The following is a 23,490-nucleotide window of genomic DNA, read 5'->3' as shown; positions in this document are numbered from 1 at the left end:
GTGTTTAAACCATGAGTAATCATGCAATCATCTCCAGCATAGTACTTCTTTTCTGCACACATGGAATGTAAATGACTGAGATTTACAACTGATGATTTTGCAGATTTAATGGATTATATTTCTCTAATGGTTCTGGCAATGCAAACTCAAATTAAAAAAACAACACCAAAATCCCACACTCATTGCTGTTTTTCTCTTTTATTTGATGACTTATCTGGCACACAGTTAGGGTTTGTTAACAGTGTGTAAGTGTTCAAAGACATCAAATTACGTGGTCTGGGGTGAGGAGAAGGGTGGTCCTATGGTAAAGTCCAGGTGTGGAAGACACCACAACAGGTGTTTGAGTAAATCAAAAATCTTATGTCTGTCATTAGTCCAGTAAATGAAACAGACACCCCAGGTCCTAATCAAGGGCTGGGAAACAAAACAATCACCAACTCATAAAACGTCTTGAGTTTTCCAGATGAAAACTCAGAAGAGCAAAATATGATCAGCAAAGTCACTTGGCGTTATGACTTTCCAAGTCACCTTGCAAAACAGTTCAACCATCAAAATTATCCACAACTTGAATGCCAAGAGGCTGTATTCTCCCTTTCACCACCTACTGCTGCATAGGAGCATTATGGAATCTGAGGGGTGGACCGGCTGCAGGAAGGTGACCACTCTTTGCTGGAGTAAAGGAGCAGCACACTAGACCACAGAAGGAATCTCACACAAGGAATCTCACCCAACAACATGAGGCCTTGAGGATGAAGAATGATACAAACCATTGAGGTACTGGAGAGTGTCCAGAAAAGGGCCACAGAGCTGGTGAAGATTCTGGAGCACAGGTCTTATGAGGAGCAGCTGAGGGAGATGCGGTATTTAGTCTGGAGAAAATGAGGCTTGGAAGGGACCTTATTGCTCCCTACAACTACCTGAAAAGAGGCTGGAGTGAGGTGAGGGTCAGTCTTTTTTGCCAGAAGCAACAGGCCAAGAGGACACAGGCTCAAGTTGTGCCAGGGAAGGTTTAGATCATTAGGAGAAATGTCTTCACTGAAAGGGTGGTCAAGCATTGTAACAGGCTGCCCAGAGAAGTGGTAGCATCACCATCCCCAGAAGTATTCAAAAAAAAGTACAGATGTGGGTTTTAGGGACATGGTTTAGTGGTGGATCTGGCAGCGTTAGGTTAATGGTTGAACCTGATGAACTTAAAAGTCTTAGCCAACCTAAACAATTCTATGATTCTATGAAACCACATACCTTAATGCAGGGAAATGGTGGTTCTGGTGCAGCTCAAATCACAGCCAAACTGTTTTCATTTGCCAAGGATGGCTAAACACTAACAACACAATTCAACGTGTGCTTCAAGTGCTGTTAGACGCATACCACATACAACATTTAGCCTTGGTTTTCCTCCCCATAATGCACTAAAATAAAACCAGACCTTAAGGAATAACTTGCATAGTAAGAAAAGGTCATCAATTTAATCATTAACTTGAAGCAGGCAAGCAAATTTGTAAACATTCAAAAGCGGCAGCATCCAAGTTACAAACAATTTAAGGAAAAAAGAATTGAGATTATTAAGGTTCTTTGTCCTCTCAAAAATTTTGGAAATGATCTTGTGAAACACTGCAAACATTGAACACTCAGTTACACCTCTTCTAAACCTGCTAGCAGTCCTGCCTTCCAACGAATTCTGCTTTCTAAAACACACGATCTCACAATTGCCGTACTTTTTAGCATCTGCCATTTGGAAGTCAGCTATAAGAGCATTTCACCTCTAAATCCCATTAGCAAAGGGAATGCTTGTGTCTTGATTCAACACCTCTTTAACTTCTGAGGGCAAAGCATCAAAGAGGTGATCTTCCACTATGAGCCCACTTTTCCTGAGAAGCTGACACTGCCCCAGCGTAACTGGCAGACGGTCCAAGCAGTTTCCCTTCAGTTCCAGGTAAGTCAGCTGCAACAGTTGACTTACTTTATCTGGGATTGAGGTAATACAGTTTTGTCCCAGACTCAAAGTCCTCAATTTAACACATTTAAACAACTGTTTTGGCAAAACGTCGACTTTGTTTCCCGTGATGTGAAAATGCTGAAGATTTTGAAGCAAACCTATTTCCACTGGAATCACCGCAATTGAGTTGAAGCTTACATCCAAACACCTAAGTTTCTGTAAACTGAACACTGCGGCAGGTAAGGTTTCGAGTTTGTTATTCGAGAGATAAAGAGATTCCAAATTCTTTATGTGGGTAATGGAGGAAGGAATGCTGACTATTTTATTGTGCCACAGCTTTAAACAAGTCAGTCTTTTTAAATGCTGGAAACTGATGATCTCTTCAATTGTGCGTATGCTATTTGACTTTAAATCCAGTTCCTGTAAGTTAGAAAGACTGAAGATGGCATGGGGAATTCTCTCCAGTTCACAGTTCTGCAGTTCCAACTCCGCAACATTAGTCATTTTCTTAAGGCTATTGAGTACCACAAGCTTAGTGCCATCATTATGAATGACTAGTTTTGTCAGATGTGGTGCTACATCTGTGATATTGGGGGGAATTTTGGTCAAATTGCTCTTCACGTGGAGAATTTTAAGGTGTCTCAACTCTCTAAGAGATTCAAGCCCTATCATTTTATTGTTTTCAGAGTTCAAGTTGCCTATCAAGTACAATTCACGGAGGGTTTTGAGCAAATACACCCACGCAGGAATTTCTGCAACATCTGTGAATTTCACATGAAGGCATCTCAAGTGGTCCCGGAGGAAGCTGAAGGCTGTCTGCTCGACCTTCGCAGGGCAGTGGTACAGATGAAGCTCCTGAAGATTTGTCATCTGGGAAATTTTGGCGGTAATTTTTGCTTCGGGAATCAGCTCCAGTTTCAGCACATCCAGATCTGTCAGATCAAACACTGCATCGGGGACCCCCGACAGCATGAAGAGGTGCAGCTCCTGCTTGTCCTGGGCGTTGCGGGAAACGTGTTGCCGAAGCTTTTCATAAGTCCATTCGTGGTTTAAACTAATGCCACGCAGTTTGTTCTCGCTCACCTCTGACAAAAAGACACCAAAGCGCTTAGAATACAGCTGGTCATACTGATCTACCATATGCAAGAGAAATGCAAAATCATTTTTGACATCAGGGATATCACTGAAGCTACTCTCTTCTCTGACCTTTTCAAAAGAATATTCTTTTAAAGGTATTCGGACCAGCCAGAAAAGGGTGTAGAGGCAGATAAAACCATACACACAAATGAGGGAAATATAGCTAATAAGCAGCTTCTTCAACATATAAGCCATATTGTGTGTACATTCAAACTGTGTGTAGCCAATCAGATGTTCCACTTTCGGGTTGCAAATGTGTTCAAAACTAATGGTGTTGACAAAGTTTGCCGTATAGCAGAGTATAAATATGAACTTGACAGTCTTGATGACGGTCTGGCCGACATAGAGCTTATAAATCAGATCACTGTCTTCCACATGAGCCCGGAACTTACGGACTTTCTCAAACAGTGCTTTGGCTTGTTCTCCATCTTTCTTATCTAAAATCGTGACGCTGGGAATCTCAATCATCGGCTTGTCAGCTGAAAATTTGAAGCCAGATTTGGTTATCATGGGAGTGCTAGCACTTGGGCTTCCTTCATCACTGCTAGTGGAAACATACTTGGGCAGGGACTGGGCACCAGTTAACCTCTGTTTGTTCTCCTCGGAGTCCTCACATGCCGTTTCGGACAATGCTTTCGTAGTCCAAGGGGACTCAAAACACTTCCCCAATATAGACACAAAATGCTCAATTTTTGAGCAAGTCTTGGGATACTTGAACCAAAAATTGCTACTGACTATTAAAATGATAGTATGGATGAGAACAAGATAGGGAAAATACTTTGAGTACCACGGAAGAGCCAAGTGATAGCACATCTGGTTAATAAATACGTACTGCTGAAAATCCAGATTTGTTTTACGGCCTGAGGAATCTTTCTGCTCCTTCTTCAGCTCCTGGCCTGATTCAGTGGATTGATACTGAGAAGAGGTAGCTCCGCTCAGAAAAATGTCAGGTGTTGCAGTAGGGGCACTTTCGAAGGAAACAGTTCTCATTGACGCTTCTTCTCCTGGACCAGTGGTTGTTTCAACAGTGGTAAAGTCAGCCTTTCCTGATGTATCAGGCTGCACTTTTGAACTTACAGTAGACTGCAAAACTGGCAAGCAGACCACCTGGTCTTTTGTCAGCTGCATGGTTCCAGCAAAAATGGCAACCATTAACATAACAACAGCGAGATAATCCATAAACACATCCCACCATGGTTTCAAGATACGGTAAGTTGGCTGGATGTCACTGAGCGATGCAACTTCTGCAAGGGTAAACATTCCTACAAGAGAACAAAGACAAAATCAGTGTTGTTGACTGGTGAAATTATAATATGTGAAAAGTAAAATGCCATAGCTGGTATGTATTAATAACAAGAAAAGCAGTGTCAGGACTATGCTGCACAAAACTCAATTCTGTAAAAATGACTACTTGAGTCTGAGCATATAAAATCCAGCAGTAGCATTATTTTGTAATACTTTGCATTTAAACAAAAGAGCATTTCCTAAATGCTTTGCACTCTGCTCATTACTTGGACAGCACATTTTAGGTCTCTTGTTACATTGCCAGCAAGGTCCCTCATTTCTTTTCATCTCCCACTCCTTGCTATTGAGCAGCCACCTGTCTTACCAAATTGATTTGTCTCCTTTCCCTTATAGGTACCACTGCACAAGTGAAAGCCTTGCAGTTACTATGTGAATATTTGACACAATTTGTAATATGCTTGGATGCTTTAAAGTAAGAAACAGTTGGATGGGGTGCTGAGCAACCCGATCTAGTGAGTGGCATCCCTGTCCCTGGCTGGAGGGTTGGAACTAGATGATCTTAAGGTCCCGTCCAATCCAAACCATTCTATGATTCTGTGATTGCATCAAATGGTACTGTATGCATTTTACTTCCCCAGTTAAATTCAATCCAGCTAACCAAGAAAAAAAAAAACCACAACTTTTTCTTAACATAATGGGGAAAACATTTTTTCAGATTATCATCACAGACCAGTGATCGTAGGAAGCTGGTTAGTGCAGGTAACACAGGAGCAGACTGCAAGGCTTTCACTTGATGTGAAACATATGCACGGTGAGACAAAGCAGCAAACTGATCATGTGAGAATCCAAACATCTTTGCAGCTTTTAACAGCTAGCTTTGCTTTTTGTTTTGACAAAATATAGAGGACTCAACTTATCAGCTTTTTAAAAAAATAAGCTTCCTGTGCAAGCAGGATGTGGTAAAATCATCATTTTAACTGCTGAACTTATGACCCAAATTTGTCACTTCTAAAGAAAAATATCTAGCTTGTGTACACACATGCAGTGAGGAAGAAGACAGGATGTACATTATCACACAGAGTCTGGCTCCCTTTGCTTGGGAGAAGAAGGGCTTAGCAGAGCACAAGGAGATCAAAGCAGGCAGTACTAAGATGCATTAGATTTATTATTTTTAACTTGTAGCATACCAGTTCATACAGACCTGCACCTTATACACCCTAAAAGACAGTGTCACAGGCAATGTATATACAACATGATAATTATTTCTGGAAACCAGGCATTTCTATATGCAGAACCCAAATATCAGCCTCCACCTATATGGTTGACGGTATGCATGAGCACCCCCCCTTCCCACACCAGTGCAAGCAGCTCCCAGATCCTGGTCTGTGGGAAAGGCCAGCGGTCCTCTTTACTGGCATGGAGCTCGTGATGAAAGCATCTCCTCCAACACAGAGAGGGATCCAGCCCCCGGCCTCCCACACTCTCCTCCCAGAAGCTTTTACCGGTTTTGCATACCAAGCCTGGGATCTGGTGAAAGCAGCCAGATAGGAGAGGGCTTTATCTCACTGCAGCACTCATCTCCATTGGTGCTCTTGGTACCGTTGCCAAAACTTAAAAGTTAGGACTCAGTTTCTCACGGAACTAGCAGAAGGAGCTTCCAGCTCTCACTTTATTTTCCAGTGGGCAAATGCACGTCAAATACTCCTCCCTCATCAGTAATACAAGCTGTCGAGGTCTTACAGTTCTCCCAGCTCCACCAGAGCCCCCTCCCAGCAGCACGGTTCCCAAGCCTTTCCCTACACACCTCCCCAGGGCTGTAGTTGATGTAGAAGGCGCGGAAGGACAGACCAGTAACACACCCTACAGCTATCAAAGCCTCCAGTGCCTAACTTGGGAGTTAACTACAAACTCCCATCTCCTCTAATGTCTCCCAGTACTTCCCTACACTGAGTCACAGCATGGCTGCTTGCCCCAGAATTGCTACCTTCGACATTTAAATAACAACAGTGCGCAAATGAATAGCATTAGTCATTTGTGCTAGTGTGAACAGATAAAGGATCCTCCAAACCCCTAAGGCCCAACTATCACCTGCCCAGGACAGGAGAATCACAAAAGAGCAGCAGAGGTGACTTTTTTTTCCTGCATGGAAGGCAAGCAGGATGGGGAGGAGGAATGAGATGTCTGCTCTAACAAACATGGGTAGCTGCTACTGCTTGTTCCTCTGGGGCTAGCCTTTCCCTCAACTTTGCACTAGCTAATTACGTGGGAAGTTACTTCTTTGCGGTTTGGGGCACAGCCTGCAGAATTCCTTTCACAGAATAAAGGTGATTTTTTTTTGCTTCTGCCATGAGAACACATGGATAAAGCACTGAAACCCAAGCAGTGCAGACATAGCTGCTCTAAACAATGAAATAATGGAAAGAAATGACAGAGCACAAAGTGGTTCCAACTAAAGACTTAGAAAGAACAATAAAAAAAAAAAATCTAAAGCTAAAGATCACCTCTACCAGACCTCTGTCTTGCACAAACAAAATGATTTCTAAAAAGGTTAGGAAACACAACAGAGCCTGTGTGATCCTCTTTGTAAGGCTGTAGGCAGCATGGTGTAACAGGAGCTTTACACCAAGAAGTACCACATTCAGTGTTCTCAACATGTCTTTTCTTTCAAGTCACTGATACTCACAGAAGAGCTGCTGTTTTGGCAGAGATTAGCAGTTATAAAACACAAAAACCTCCTCTGTGGCATTACTAACACTGTGTCTCATAAAAGACAGACAGACCTTTTTCTAGCTAGCAAAAATCAATTCCAAGAGCTGAAAACAGGTTTCTGTCCTCACATGTCTAAAATGTTTAAATGCTCTGAGTCTTTAAAACCAAAATGAAAAACAAAAAACCTACACACAGTATAAGACACATTCGGACAGGCTGCAAATAAATTTGATATCTTCTGTCTTAAATCCATCATTACATGTAGTGGTGTTTGATTTTATTAAACTAATAACCATACAAGTTAACTTTTATTGTAATTCTGCACATGCTTAAAAATCTAACTATTAAGAGGCACTCAGAACAACGTGTCTGTACTGTATCATAATGAATTTGGGTTTTCTTTATTCCACAGCTGAATTTAAACTCTTCAAAGCTTTTTAAATCTGCTTTTAAACTCTAATGTCTGGAATAGTCCTTGTAGCAGGTAGATAGTACTTTCATCACTGATTTTCAACTCTTATTTTAAGAGTGCCAGACTGGGGTTTGGGTTTCATTATAAGCTGCAGTGCTAACACAGAAGTAAGGAAAAAGGAAAGAAAAGAAAGGATGCAAATGCCAATCTGTGCCTGGCAGGCAGAGCCTGCAACACCCTGCCACAGGTGCACCCCACCCAGGACCAGTGCATGCTCTACTCCCTACCCTGATGCAGAACTCTGTAAGCAGGTAGCTCAAAGTGAAGAACTAAGTGCTGTGCAGCTGAAATGTTAAGATTTCTGATGTCTCACGGTGAAAACAAGCATTTATTTCAGTCCTTTACAGGGCTTGCAAGGCACCAAATGGACCTTGAGGCTCAGCAGAACATGGGGTTTTGACACACCAAGATCCCAAGAGACCCAAGCTAGAAAACTGTGGTTCTTGAAGAGAAGTATTTTTTAATTCCCGACATGGAATTTAAGGACAGCCTCCTTTTTAAAATAGCATATTTTAGTTTAGTTTTAATAAACACAAATTTTAATTCAAGCCTATTGCAGTATGATCCTTAGGGTTGCACAGCTACACAAGGACTTTTAATTTTAACAAATTATCTTTTTTCCTCCCAACCCCTTTGTCTCCAGTTCTGTAACTTGAATGATGTTCTAGCATAACATTAACTTTTCCAAGCTCCACCCATTAACTTTCTATCTACTGGGTGTATTCTCTCTCCTGGAGAAAAGGAAATAAAAAAAAAAATATCTAGCCTAAATAATTGCAACTGTTCTAAGCACAGCTGTTTCTTGCTACCTTCTAAGATTTTAGGTGGAAAAACTTGACATTCTGAAGGCAGTGCTGTAGTTTGATCTGAAGCTCTAGGATTAAATCCACTTTGTTTATTTTGCAGTTATACAAGCTACAGTGGAAATGGAATATCAAGAGGAAAAAATTAACAATGGCAATACAATTGTTAAATGCTCATGTTAAATCAGAAGGCTAGCAACTAATTTCATAAATCATTCTTAAAAATTATAATAATTTCATTAGTCTAAAGAAACACTATAATAGAAAAAGCTCAGAATGTGATTAGCTCGGTGAATTTCTGACATATTTCAGACTATAAATGCTGAAATACAAAATGGACATATTGGGGATATTTCCTAAGAAACTGTTCTAGCTTAAATGCAGAAGTTAGCGGAAAAGGAAGCAGCAGACTGGTATGTCACTAATGTTTATTTACATCCTACTTCTTCCTGTACTTACAGATAAAAAACTGTCTGTCCTGTAAGTCACTGGTCCTCCTGTCTTAAAAGCATATTTAAAGTTAAAGCAAATTCAAAGTAAAAACAAACAAAACAAGAATTGTAGCACATGATCCACTCACTTTACTCTCAGGTTCCCAAGACTCCAAACAAGTCCACTTTGTTTCAGGAAACAAAAAGATTCTTGAATTCGCCTTGTCACTCTAACTGGTAAAGAATTTCCTAAAAAAACTCAACATTTCTAGCTGAAAAGAAAAAGTGCTACCACGAACAAAATTGTTTTCTCCCTTCCCACAGGAAATTAAGTTTTCCCATAACTAAAAAGGCTGTGTTAGCTTGCTTTTGATCAAGTGACCATAGATTTAAATTTATTTCCGCTGTATATTTTGTTGTCTCTTTCCACCAACCATTTCTATTTCCCTTTTCTACTTCTTAAAGCAGACTATTAGACCTTAACGTGATAAGAATGGATTATGAGATTCCTGTTAGCCAGGACCCTGCAAATATCAGTTGTTCCACACACAATCTGCACAGGTCAAAATGATGGCATTCTCTTTTTTTTCTTTTCTTCTCCAAAGAATCGAGTGTAAGGAGCCCCAGAGCCCCTGAGAAATAATGCATAAAGACATACAGAAAAGCCTACAATGAATGTATGCATCCTGAGCATACAGACACATTCATTTTTATAGTGTTTCTCTACCTGATGAAGTGTTTTGCTACTTTTTAAGTGATAGAAGGTATTGCAGAACATTAACACCAGAAAGCAACGCTGAGAGTGGCTTATATTATCAGATACTTCCTGATTAGTGCTTTTGTCTCTGGAAAATCATAAATAGATTTAACACAAAAAGCTTCATAGAAAAAGATTTTCATTATATTTTTCCACCAAATTAGAATGACAAGAATTCCCCCTCACTGTTTCTTTCCTAAACATCTGACAGCAACCAAACCTACTCATTTTAAAATCAATCCTAGGTTGGTTTATTTTTCTTTGGCTACGTCATAATGGATAATAACTGAACAAGGAAAAAGACACGAACATAAAGCTGAAAAGAAAATTTCCTGAAGAAAAACATTTCAACTAACTAATTTATTTATAATTAAATCTCATTAGATAAATATGTATGGAAACATGTTATTTGATAACAGAGTTAAATGATTATGGAGGAATCATTAGCACTACTCATACACTCATCATTTGAGAAACAAAAACAGTGTAACAACCCCCCACATCATCCATATCCCCAGTTCCCCTCTGTTCCACTGCCCAAATTGCACAGCTATAATTTTGGACTTTCCCTTAAAGGGAATACATAATCTCTGATATACTTTGCAAATACATTCTACAACTAAACAATCAACACCTTTATGAACAACACAAACCTGACTGACAGTAACTCACTAAATGAAAAATTATCAAAATCTAATTTCTCTTAGATTGCATACAGAAATATTAGGCTTCGGTAAGCTAGAGACAAAAAATAAGATTCTTTACCTAATCAATGTCAAATTAGTACCACTTAAAGAAATGAAATCTACAAAAAAGCTTTTTTCTTTTTTTTTAAATCTTTAAAAATTCTGCCCTTCAAATTTTGGCTTTTTCAGGTTGTATAACACTCTAGCCTACTTTCGGATGCTGCTATTTAAGTGTTTACATTGAATCTTCCTTGTTTACCAGCTCTTTGAAGGTCTAGTGCTACACATCACTCCTACACAGATGGTTTTGTAATCAATGTGATATTTAGAAAGCAGTATTAGCAGCCATTATTTCCCTAACAATAAACTGTCAAATCTTACCTCATTCTTGCCTTGCTGTAAATGACCAGAGAGGTCTGTTTAAGGATCACTTCCCAAACAGGAGCTCAATGTTATATTTCTGAGCAGCTCCTCAAAATATGCAAGGATTATTACACTATTAACTCTGTTTTTGCCACATGCAAACTCTGTGTCTACAGAGCATAGAAAATTAGCAACTTTCCACTGTGCCTACCACAGTACTCCTGAGCATGCTCTTGCAAGAGAGCTGCTTTGACCAAAAGTGCAAGTTTCAGTTTTTTACTGACATTTATTCCCAGGCTTCAGAGTGCAATGAAGGCACCCAGAATATTTCAGAATACAACTTGTTGGGTTTTGACCTTGAAAACCTCAGAGGCCCTAAGCTGAACATTCAGCAACACTCCTCCATCTTTTCTTCTCACAGGTTAGCAGCAGAGACCAGAAAGAGCATGAGAGAAGAGATGTGAGGAGGAAATAAGACTGGAGAGAGGTCCATAAGCACCTCTCTTCATGGGTCCCTACAGCTCGTAAAGAGCTCGGTATTCTATGTGTTACAATTGAAGTCAGTTAACTGTGATTTATAGTTATTAACTGTGATTAAGTTAAAAGTGATTTATAGTTATAAAACAAACCTCCTACCAAGGCAACATGCAAGAAACCAAAAGAGATGGTTAATGAGGCTAAACCCCAGCACGGTAAATACTGAAGTTTTATGCTTTTTCATACCTGTAAGTAATCATCCACGAACACCCAGGCATTTGAGGGGCACAACTGACAGAACAGAAATCCTACAGCAGAGTAGCAAAGACCTTGCAGATGAAAGCAAAGAACACGCCTCAGTGCACCCCGGTACACGTGTTCCAAACCTTACACTGCTGTTACAACCACTGTTACTTATGCAATGCCAATTCATCCTTCTTTTATCTGAGGCAGCACATCCCCAGCGACCAAAGTCACACCGCCAAGGCTGAGTGATCAAATTTCCAACAGCACTTTCTGTTTTACCTAGAGCGAGAACACTGAGCGGACACTTTGTATCTCATTGCGCAGAATTCCCAAAACCCCCAGACCAAGAATCTTGAAAAGACAGCCTAACTTGTATAAGGCTCCCAGTTTAACACCAGCCTTTCCACTCAAGTGCAGACATACCTGAAAGCTACTTCAGGAGATTTAACTTGTGTTGACATGGACGTACAATGCAATCAAAAGTTACACCGTACAGTTGCTTGCGCTCAAGTGTAAACATTTAATCTCTTTGCCATTTCTAAATCTGCTGTTCCCCTATCTTTTAGGCAGTGAGGTTTCTGCACTGTTTTCATGACCACTATCAGCAGTACAGGGACACACAGTAAACATCTGGCACTTCTACTAACCAGAGCACTTTGGGAATTTATCTAAAGTTGCAAAAGCAAGTTGCACCAAAATAAAAGCACATCTGGTAACTCTTGTCCCTAGAGACTGCTCTTTATCACTAAAACCTCCCAGCAATACAATTAAAAAATAAATTAAATGGATTGGAAGAGAAAAAGGCAAAAAATATAATAAATATATTTCCTTTTAAGTTTAGAAATCTGAAAACCAGAACAGTTAAAAATTATTTAGATCCTGATATTTATGTAAAAGCAAATTTAAATAATGAATCCACATGGCTACAAAGGCTTGTTACATGAAATTGCTTTATCTCAGACAGAGATGACACTCAGCGACTCACACAAGTCCTCTGGAAAATTCTCCGTTCTGATCCACAGCCACACACACTGCCAGTCTCTGTCTCGTTCTGGATTCACTTGGAACCAGGGCAACTTCAAAGTGGTAAGAAATTGAACTTGGCATACACAGAGCTGAAAGTTTAGTGATTTTAAGCCACAGAATGTAAAGATACAAGTCTTATTACAGGATATATAAGTAGCTCTAACTACACACCCTAAAGAAGAGGAACATACCTAAAGAATAGGAAGGAGTGCCTGTCACAGAGAAAGAAATGTGTTGCTGAAATCCACTTCGCTATAGATTTTCGTAGCCCTTCTTAAGGGCAAAATGACCTCTCCACCACAACAGTACTAAAGTCTAGGTTTAATTAATTTATAAACTGCTTTCCCATCCAAATGGAAGCAAGTAACTAAAGTAAATTATTTTCAATGAATACTTTCTCCTTTTTATTTTTAATGGACTTCGTCAGCAACCTTGCATTGGAACACTTACAGCATCCTCATGGAGATCTAGAGCCAAAAGTAGACAAAAAGTTCCTTTACCCTAAAGAAAAGGCTCTGTTGTTCCCCATGTGAGCTGGTTCATCTCTTCAGCCTGCAAAGACAGTGACTCACACTGGGTTACACACTAAACAGAAGTTTCATACAAGATTTGCACACATACGAGCTACTGTTATTTTCCAGTATCTGCAGTGACACTTTGATTACATCCACTAGTTAAAAGCAATCTAGGAAAGGTCACCCAAATTTAAAAATTAAACAAAAGCAAATTAAACAAGCACAAAATACACACAAAAAAAGCACCCAGTGACACAATAAGCTACATGTAAACAGAAGCCTCCTACTCGCACATCAGAGTTCCTCTGCTTCTGCCAAGATCTCCTGTGGCAAGAGCACTAGCAAGGTGCATCAAGTGCAGCTGAGAATCAGGGTATGAGAAAATATGCTTTAATTCCACCTTTCCTTTTACCCACTATGCTGGTTTGATATAAAAATAAAAAGGTTAGTTTACAGCTCAATAAATAGGCTGCACCCTCAGTTATTCAAATACAGTCTCTCCAACTCCTTATGGGACAACAGTCAAACTGTGTTCCTACTTAAATGTCACACAGCTTCTTTTCTCCCCAGAGAGAAGGGGATACTTCCTCACTCAAGTCAAGAGCTAGCCGTAAAGCCGGGTCACAGAAACCACTCGAGATAACAGCTAAGCAGCCTCTGACCCCTCCCCACCCATCCTGTCTCCCCTCACCCTGGGCACACAACTGAGAGCCTGCTCCCAACCCTACCTTGGTCTTTATCAAGCAGAGATCTTCTATGCTTTGGACATCCTGCCAGATGGGTAACAATGATGACTTTTCATGTAAAACTCTGATCAGTAGATGAAGGATGACTTACTAATGTTAACGCGTTCCTGCCAAGCTTTCAATAGCTGAATCTCCAGTGGTTTCAATGCCAGGAAAAATGCCTGCAGCTGAAGCATTTAACCTCAAAGGGATTTATTTAAGTTTACTATACTTCTTTTTCCTCTTCTGAACTTAAGCTGCTTTCTGTAAGAGGTAAGCTATTTGCTTAGTCCATCTAGTCCCATAATTGGTTCAGGGTGTGTACTTCAGTACTTAAGCATAAAAGGAATTGCACTACAACACATATTTTGGAGGCTGTTGTTTTGAAATTTTGCTGATGAGTTCAGATCACCTCCATTTTTATGCTTTATTTTCTCAAAACCCCATTCAAAATGTTGCCTTAAGGACAGAAAGAATGTTCCAAAAGACTTGCTGTCCTCACTGAGATTGCAGCATTCCTGCTCTAACAAGCAAACTTTCAGCTCTGCAAAAAGGTTCAGTAAGGCTCCGCTGTGTTGTTTGCCGCCACTCACCAGCACTAACAGATCCATACAGCCTCTAATTTAAATATTTACTATTACTAAATTTATATTGCGATTTGACCCAAATGCTCCAGCTGCAATTTAACCTCTGCACTGAGGGCTCTCCAGCAGGGAGTGGGCAGACAACCCTTGCCCCTGAAGGCTCGCAATCTAAAAGTGATTATTTGTTAGGCAATGATAAGTTTGTTTGTGGCTGTAACATTCAAAGCAAGAAGCCAAAACCCCTCAGGCTTTCAGAAAAAGACAGAAAAAGGGGGATAACAGCATGATTAAAGTATAATCAAATTTAACATTTTAATGCACTGCTATCTTTGAGAAGGCTTAACATTATGTCCAGATAAATCCCTTTACAGTTACAGCATTGTTATATACTTAGCCTTACTCCTTCCCACTAGTTTGAGGAGGATGCTATCTCAAAAATAAGGCATTAAACACAGCAGATCTTAAAACGTACCTTTCCAATCAAACAGATAGTGAAGCTTTCCCTTCCAGTCAAATCTGTTTTAAAAAGATAATGAAGCTTTCGAGTATGCACTTCAACTCAAACAAAATAAAACTACAGAAAAGGATACATTTCACTCAATCTCATCTACAGACAGATTCCACTCCTGCTTTCAGCACTTATGACCTTTCCATGATTGCTACAGCCTTCCCCATGCACCCACAACAAAGTTTTTGGCAGCCACCTTCACAGACATGCAGCCATGTACCATGTTACCGTCTGCCTGACTTATACAGCCAATGGGCTATCTGCTTGAATGGCCAAATCAGGAAATTAGTGCAGAGGCAGCTTCTTTATTCTGCAGGCAGCTTCCCCTTACCCCAGGTGCTTGCCATTTGAACTTGTTTTAGCAAGTTTCACATCACTTAAGGGTAGCACAATAGCCGCTCCCCAGCTGCTACAGAAATAAATGCAGAGTTGCCCTCAACTGGAAGAAAACAAAAGAGGTTTTGTTGTTGCCATTGTTTCAGTACACAGTCAAATCAGGTAATTTTCACATCCTTCAGCGGGCCCCAGGCAGGTCCCTAAAAGATTGTGCAAGAGTGAGTAACCAGCAAGGCAAGTTCAGGACACAGCACTAACATCATAATGGCCTGGCAGAAGAAGGGTCCTTGCCCTCTTCTAAATCACCTTCTAGCCCTTCGACCAGCATGCCGAGATTTCAAAAAACAGGGGATATGGTAAGTCTGAGCTTGTGCAAGTACACCACCACTGATTTCAGCACCCTGGCTCTCATTGTGACTTCCATCAAGCACAAGGCAAGGCCTTCAGAAAGAGGCGCAATCCAGCCCCCCTTGCTGCCCTGGTGTCCTGACTCAGGACTTGTCCTAAGGCAAATTCCTCTTTAACATCACTTCTGGCAGTTTATCTTAGTTATGTGTGATGGACAGGGCATTACCTATTCAGATACACAAAGCAGGAACAATGGAGAAAATGTTGCTCTTATCTTGTAACACCACCAGAAAACACCAGTTCCAGTGCAGTGGCGGTGTGTGAGACCAGACAACTACAGTGTTCCTCTCCCACAGGCACGAAGAGACCTCATGCACTCCCCAGTGATCAGGTGGCACAGCCCTACAGGCCTCAAACACCTTCTCTTACAACAGGGTAGCCTGGAAGCACCCTGCAACTATCAGCAGAGTTTACTTGAGCTTTTGGTTTGCATTTCAAGTTGTTGACTCAAAACAAAACAAAATACAAAACAGCCACAAATTTCCCACACAGTGACCAGTATCTCATCACAACTGAATGTAAGTCATCAGTGATATAGCAGATCTATTCCGAAGTTTGACTGGCATTATTTTAACAAGGATCTACTCAAGAACATTAGGACAACTAGCCAACCACTTTATTTATATGTTCCTGTTATCTCATCTGCACACTTGGATCACTGCCTGTGTGTGTGGGTGTACAGCAGTAATATACATATGACTACATGCCCATAAGCCATCAGTCGAGAGTTCAGGATTTGTCATGGCCAGACCAAAACATGAACAAAACCATCCACTTAATTTAAGACAAGGTTTTGTAACAGCCTGTGTTTGACTAATAATTTTGCCTGCCAAATTGTGGCCCCAAGTACATTTTTTCTAAGTAAGAAAAATTTTATCAAGGTCTAGAACTCTGTGATAGTTTTTGTTCCCTTTTAGACTAAACAGCAATTCTAATCTCTGTTTCAAGTTCCTCAAAGGCTAAAACAAAAACCCTTTCTCTTAGATATAAAACCACCAAGCGACTTTGGATTAACAGAGTTTAAGTAAACTATTCCTTTAAGCCTTCACGGGTTTCAGTTTCCCAAGAACAGACTTGCTTTAGGAAGCCAAAGTGAAGGACTGTTCTGTATCCCCATCACAAAACCTGGGACATCCACACTCACCACTAACTGACTCAGAAGGAAAGACCCAAAATGGTGACCTTAAGAAGGCAGGTGATGTGCTACTGCTGTAAGCTCTCAATTCTTGCAAAAGGACATGGCCATCTCACTCAGTGCTGACTTTGAAGAAGCCTCAGCTCAGAAGGCCTTTACAGAAAAACCAAAGTTGGATCCTTGCTCACCACACAAAAGCATGCATGAGATGGCTGTTATTTAGGATTTGAAGGCAAGAAAGAGAAGAGCCAATACAACAGCCAGCTGGCAGGCAGACTGACAGCATTCTTTAGGCTTGATGGAAAGCTGCAGCCTTCTCCCGAAACATGGGTAATGGCTTATTGTGCTGCTTGTTCTGTTACTAATGGAAGAGCTACTGTTGGGTTAAAACATTCTGTACATGACAGACCATTAAGGCAATCCTGCTCCTGACTCAGTAGGGGCATCCTATCTCTGTCTCATCATGCCATGCATCAGATGCTACTACCTTTCACAATACTTGAATTCTATGCTCTATGCTCCTTTCGACTCCAGCTCCTGGATCTTGGTCAGAGTTTCTTCATATTGAAACAAACAAAAAAGTTATTTTTGGACAAAGAGCTAGATTCTGCTCGCACTTGATACTTATACTGCATAAAAGGTTCAATTTCCTATTCTATATCAAAGCCTTACTGCATTATACATTGTGTAATCCTGTCTCAAAAGGATTAAGGCCCAAAAATTCAGTTGAATTGCATCAGATTTCATACTGTATAACACAGCAGTGTTTGAGGAAGGCAAAGTTTCAAGTTTGACCAGTTACAAAATAGAAGAACCTTTAAGTTTCTGCTGTGGGCTAGAAATCAGAATAAATGTTTTATCTTCTACATTAGCTAAACTTTGACCACAAGAGAAATCACAAAGTAAAAGGAGTTTGCAAGTATTAACAGTGTACTGAAAATGTTCCTTAATATGTAACTCTATTATGAAAACTGATTTAGTAATTATATCTTTGAAGGATATAAGGTAGCAGGAAATTTTGGTATTTACACGTGGGTGTACAATTCATAAATAAAACTTTCTATCTCCCATTACTGAAACTCTTCCTCAGGGAGTGTAACTGAGTTTTCAACATACAGTTAATCTGGGTACAGCACTCCTTAGTGTTTTGCATAGACTTACTTGCTGAAACTGGCCACAGTCACTGAAACTTGCTTTGTCAAATTAAGAAAAGCAAGCTGTAATAAAGTTTTACTTCCACCCCTAAAGAAAGAAGAAACAATCAGCTGTATACATACAGGAAACTAACAAAATGAGTAATCATGAAGTGGTTTTGAAACAGAAACACAATCCCCACCAAAAATTAAAACAGTCATGGAGGTGAAGGCCAACAGGATTAGACTACAAGATCTCAAGTTATATAAAGAAGAGCAATAATACTATTGTGACTCATTTATTAGGGAATCTTTACTGCCTTCAGTTAACAAAAAGTAATGTGATGGCACGCTTGAAATTATCAAGTTACATAAAATGATTTCTTGCCTCTGAGTTGCTGTTTGTGAATAGTTGCAATTTGAACAGAAATACAAATAAATATCCTTCCACTCATTCCCTCACTGTAACACACACTGAAAATTAAAGTTTTTTAGCAACGAGCAAAAGTATAATCAGTTTAACATAGAGTATTCAAATTTTTCCAGTGAGACCTGCACTTAAGCTTTTTATTTAGGAGGTCTACAACTCTATCATCCAAGGTAAGGGTCAGCAAGAAACTATCAACCAGGTAACATCACCACAGACAGCTACTATAGTCTTCTGCTGTCCTCCTCTGTGACAATTATCACTCTCAAAGCCACAACAGACTACAGGTCTGATCCTCCAACTCCCAGACATGGTCTCCCTGACAACTGTAACACCACCTCACCAACCACTGCATGACAAACTATTTCTTCCTAGTAATTTTAAGTCACTGAGAACCCACAGGACATAAAATTATAAGTTATCACAACCATGCCAAAACCCAGCACGGTCAAAACACAGCAGCAAAGTGCAGCTATTTCTCTGGAGATGAAAGCTAAGGGATTTCTAGTGTTTTGTTTCCTTTAATGCACAAAACCAAAATGCCAGCAGAATGCTCCTTGGTAGAAGCCCAAAGACCACTTAAAAGTCTCCATTTTCAAGATGTCTTAGACTACATAACTTATTTCATTACTCCCCCCCCCCCCCCCCAAACAGAGTACAAAAGCAGCTCAGTTTCCCCTATGATCCACTCTGACTCTTGGAACTCCTGTGGGCAGACAAGAACACCATGAGTTATGAATGCAGCTCGTATTTCGCCTTAACTGAACATCTTTAATTTATGATTTACAATTATATTACAAAGTGCACATACACACAAATGTGTCTTACAGATCAAGCCATCTTTCCACAGTTAGCAAATGATGCAATTTATTCAGTCATCACAGTCCAGATCAGACCAGTGACACTGTAAGACATCACACAAGCAATACAATAGCATGTACTGAAGAACTACTGAAAACTCATTTAACAAATAAAACCCATCTCGTAAAAAAAATCCCATGGGAGTCTTTTGTTGCAGTATATCATCTGTGTTTCAGACTCAACATTCCAAAATATTTAGCTTTTTCTACAACAAAGAATTTAACTTGTGTTGGAATGACTGCATGCAGGGAAAAATATGGCATTCACACAAAAGCCACAAAATATCACACTTTACTGTGTTTCTTGACGCAGCTCTTAAGAGCTAATTCACAGCATCTACAAGCATCGTATTTTCTTCTGTTCAGAGTCCAGTATCCCTACTTGATGCTTTGCCAGATTAATGTTATATTAAGCTAGAGAGGCAGCCCAGGGAGGTAGGACCAATCTGTTCCTTTTAGCCTTGCACAGACCTTCAAGGAAAGTCCTCACCTTTGGACCACAAATGGCATAACAACAAAATAACCATTCCCACCTACAAGGAAAGAGATGCTAAAATGCTTCAGTTTTCTTGGACCTGCTCAAGTTTTAAAACTTCTATATCGCCATTTTTCTGATGTTCTTGTTCTAAGACTTCCCTCTCCTTGCAATTCTGCAGATTCCTTTGCATCAGCACTCGGGCAGTGCACAGATGTGGGTCACAAGACACATCTGGGAGATGACTGGTTCAATCACGTACATGTGTTTCAGTGTGAACACAGCAGCGCACACAGAAGAGCCCTCTGCTCTTCACCTGACATCTCAGGAGCATCCTGAGATAGACATACTGAGGAGACCATGAAAGGGAAGCAGCAGTGAAACAATCCTCACAGTCATTATGCCTGTACCCACACTTCTCCATCAATACTTTCTGTCCACTTGTATCTACCAGATGCAATTGTCATACACAAACACAGTTGTGGGTGTGCCTGCTGGGCCTGCATGTAACCTTGGGAGAGGAAAAAAAGGAAAAGGAAAAAAGTAATGAAAATTGCAACATTTGTAACTCTCAATTTAAGAACAGCTAACAGCTTTATCCAAAACAAAGGTCAAGAGGTAGTCCTAATGAAATTCAAGACTTTCGCTCGACAGAAAAAACCCCCAGCTAAGCAGGCTTCTTTCCACAGCTTAAATCTTCTTGCTCTGTTCTCTTTCTCTCTCCTCTTCTGATGGTATCAATCCTCAAATAAAGACTGTGCATTTTCCCTGCAGATCAATTACTTTAAATACAACAGAGGAACACTGGGCAAGTATCATCCCTGAAAAGCTGAATGCTCAAAACCAGTTTGTTACTCTGATCCCTGTATATTCTGTTCATAGATCAGAGTGTATGCCCTGCAATCAGAGGCACAATGACACATTTCTGCATGCAGGGTGCGTCCTCCCTTTATCACCACCTCCCCTTCATACACACACCCTCAGTGTTCCTTCAGCCCGAACGATGCTCCTTCTCATATTAAATTTAGAAACAGAACTCTGAATCACCAGTTCCTGTTGTTGCAAGTAGCTAGAAAGAGATGAAGCAAAAGAAGTTTCCTAGTAAACAGTTATAGAATAACCTGCCCACCACATTAGACCTCATTGTTACAAAGTGTTTTATAAGCCTGGAACAAGAGATTGTATAGATTTATATGAAACTAAATAATTTTATTTACTGGGTGTCTAATCCTTCCTAGAATCCTCTCAATTCTTACCCATAATGGTACTGTGCAGCAGCAAGAGATTAAGTGTCCACCACTAAAACACAGAAAAAAAACCACTTAAAAAAACACTCAAAAATATTGCTTATAAACTCATTGCTTGTGAGCCTCCTGCTGCACTTGCTCCATTCCATCCTACTTTTCATTGACACTTCTTTAGATGCATCTACAGGAAGAACAGAAAGATCTGAGCTGCTACTTTGCAAGAGAAGAGCAGCACAAGGATTCCAAAACTGGTTATATGCAAGAAAGATCAGTTCCAGAAAAGGGAGAGCAGAGTTGAGACAGCATTACACAGAAGCTAATCTGCACTGCAAAGAGGTATTGCTTCCTAGCACAAACAGAGTGGAAATGCACGCATGTTTCCCAGGTTGAGTCCATGAGGAACCGTATGCACGGTTAGGAAACTCCTGACCACCACTTGTGAACTCGTTTCTTCCATTGCTTTTGAAATGGAATTTCATTACAAATGCACGTCTTATTTCCAACTACCTGACTGCAGTTCACAGCCATCACTTCTGTGTCATGCCTGTTTCTGTGCACGTTTTAGCCTTCAGCATTCTTTCCCTCAGAAGGTGCTCTCCACCAATTATCAACTCACTCCATTTTTATCTATCAAGAAACAAGAGATCCACCATCAGAAGGAGCTTTTCAAGCTCTCCTTGTGGTACCAGAACACCGATCAGCTTTCAAGTATCTCCTCTGACTCTTATCTGAACTCACTCCCATTTTCAACAGGCTGCCCATGACCCCAGAATCACACGATTCACCTTTGTTTGCCCATTGTCTCTCCTACACCCAAAGTTATACCTCTCTGCTGCCCTGCAAGAGGGCAGTGACATCCACTTGTTTACTCACTGTACCCCCAAGGGGTCTTCTCCTCAAACTCCTAGTTTGTCTATAAATTGAAGTAAAACACCTCTGCAGGCCCCATGATATTGCAGATTATATTAAAATGCATTTTGATTGATAATAGCTTACGAGGCTGCCCAAATTACTCCGTGCAAGCTGCCTTGTCCTCATTTACCACGCTGCTTAGTATGATATGGCCTGCCAATTGTATCAGTACAGATCCTGACCTGGTCTCCAGGTACCGGATGAAAAGGTTCAATGGAATCTGGCCTCACCTCGATCCTTAAAACAAGATTTCCAGAAGCATTCCCATTTGATAATGATTCACCACAAATGACTTAACTTTTAAACATCAGTTAGTCAGTTCTTAGTTCGCTTACTTTTGCAATATCACATAGCAGTAACGTGTCAGGACAGGAGTTCCAAAGGGGCATGGCAGTCCTAACTGACTGCCTCTGCTGTTGCTGAGAAAGCGAACAACAGACAGGGCTGGGGAGGAGCTGGGGAGTAGCAGAGGACTGCAGGGGTTGGACTGTCTCCCTGCCCTTGCACCCGATGACTTTTGTAGACACAGCTTTACTATCTCCTGCTGTCCTGCTTGCTTTAACTTTTCCAATATTTTGATGATTATTAGAGTCAAGCTAGCTGGAATATGATTAAGTCAAACATCCACCCTTCCCTTGTTTACTCTGACACAGTTAATTTTAAGAACATCAATACCAACAGTTATTAGAAATTGTTTGCAGGCCTACAGAGTTTTCAGCAAGGTCCTTAAAACAATCAAGTCACAGCACTGCTGGATTTACTTATGTGCATCACTAGAAGGAATTTTTAGTCATTAAGATAGATTTAATTCTCTGCTGGAATGGCGTTGATGGCATCACATTCTACACCTTCCCAAATACAGAACAATATTAACAAATATTTCTACTTTTCTTGAACAAGCTACATTTATTATTTCTGTCTAGTAATTGGAACTATTTCTAACATACTTCAGCTCTATAAAACATGCAGTTAATTCTCTAACTTACTTCCTAACTTCTAACTTGCATTAATTCTCATGTATCCATTGTCCCCTTAATTACTGTTCTTACTCTGAAATTTCTAGATGTGTCCTGAAGCCAGAGGGCTGTTAGTGTAGATATTTTTTTTCTTTAAACCAGAATTTCATCTTTTGGAATATTTACTATCTTCTTACAGAGATCTCTCTTGTCCATTCACATTTTTTTCCCTACAATAACATCGAGTTCTCTGTGATGACAAAGATGCTCTTTTGAAGCATTAAGTATAATTTCTTTGGGGCTGTTCTCTGTTTGCCTATCCTTTACATAACTGGGTCACACTCGATGGTCCCATGGCAACCACCAACTTCCAGCTGTGTGATACCAAAGTCCACAGAAGCTTTCTCAGCTGAAGAGCTGAAACAATAACTGACCTGCAATGGGCTGAATTTCCAAGGCAATGAACACCCTCCCATGATGCCAACAGGATGTTCAGCACTTTGGAATCAATAAAACTAAACAGAGTGCATAGAGGGAAACAAACCTGTAGGTTTGCTGATCAGCCATTTCAGTCATCCTAAAGAAAGTATTTTAAAAAAGATCTATATTAATTTCTCCTATTCCTTTGACTGTAAAGGTAAGGTATGTATCAAGTAACCAACTTGGTAAGTCAACCAGACTGGACAACATACACATTCAGGCTCCTCCGCATCAGCCTGACCCTCACTCATGTTAACTGCTTCTGCATACTTCAAGCCATCTGCTGTTTGTCTGAGGAACAAGGTAAAATGAACCGACCTCAGTCGGATCCCAGTGGGACACTGACACAGAAACTGCACTGTTCCTTGGCAAAGAAAGGCAGTGCAAGGCACATGCACTCGGAGTATAGATAAAACATCCCTTATCTGCCCAAGATGAAAGCATCTATGCTCTACCTGGATTTGCACATGCAGCCAATTAAACTTTAGTATTGAATCAGTC

The 23,490-nt window shown here is 40.4% G+C and overlaps 1 protein-coding gene across 6 annotated transcripts in view; it reads right to left on the bottom strand.

Annotated features, from left to right (window-relative positions):
* Positions 1-1,257: 1,257 nt before the first annotated feature.
* The window catches only part of LRRC8D (leucine rich repeat containing 8 VRAC subunit D), a 53,865-nt gene continuing 31,632 nt past the window's right edge, over positions 1,258-23,490 (bottom strand). For 3 of the 6 annotated variants that reach the window (XM_027882904.1, XM_027882902.1, XM_027882906.1), the window contains one exon: positions 1,258-4,335. In XM_027882904.1, the coding sequence (XP_027738705.1) occupies positions 1,763-4,333 (2,571 nt within the window). In that variant the 5' untranslated portion in view covers positions 4,334-4,335 and the 3' untranslated portion in view covers positions 1,258-1,762. Of the gene's footprint in view, positions 4,340-13,536; positions 13,609-18,706; positions 18,766-23,490 lie in introns of those variants that run through there. The other 3 variants (XM_027882903.1, XM_027882905.1, XM_027882907.1) reach the window with 2 other exon arrangements.

This window comes from Empidonax traillii, unplaced genomic scaffold, assembly GCF_003031625.1.
Source record: "Empidonax traillii isolate 1590-97213 ecotype Southwest subspecies unplaced genomic scaffold, ASM303162v1 scaffold114:size1751661, whole genome shotgun sequence".
Classification (NCBI taxonomy): Eukaryota; Metazoa; Chordata; class Aves; order Passeriformes; family Tyrannidae; genus Empidonax; species Empidonax traillii.
The sequence above is the reverse complement of the archived record's forward strand: the minus strand, read 5'-3'. Positions and strand labels throughout refer to the sequence as shown.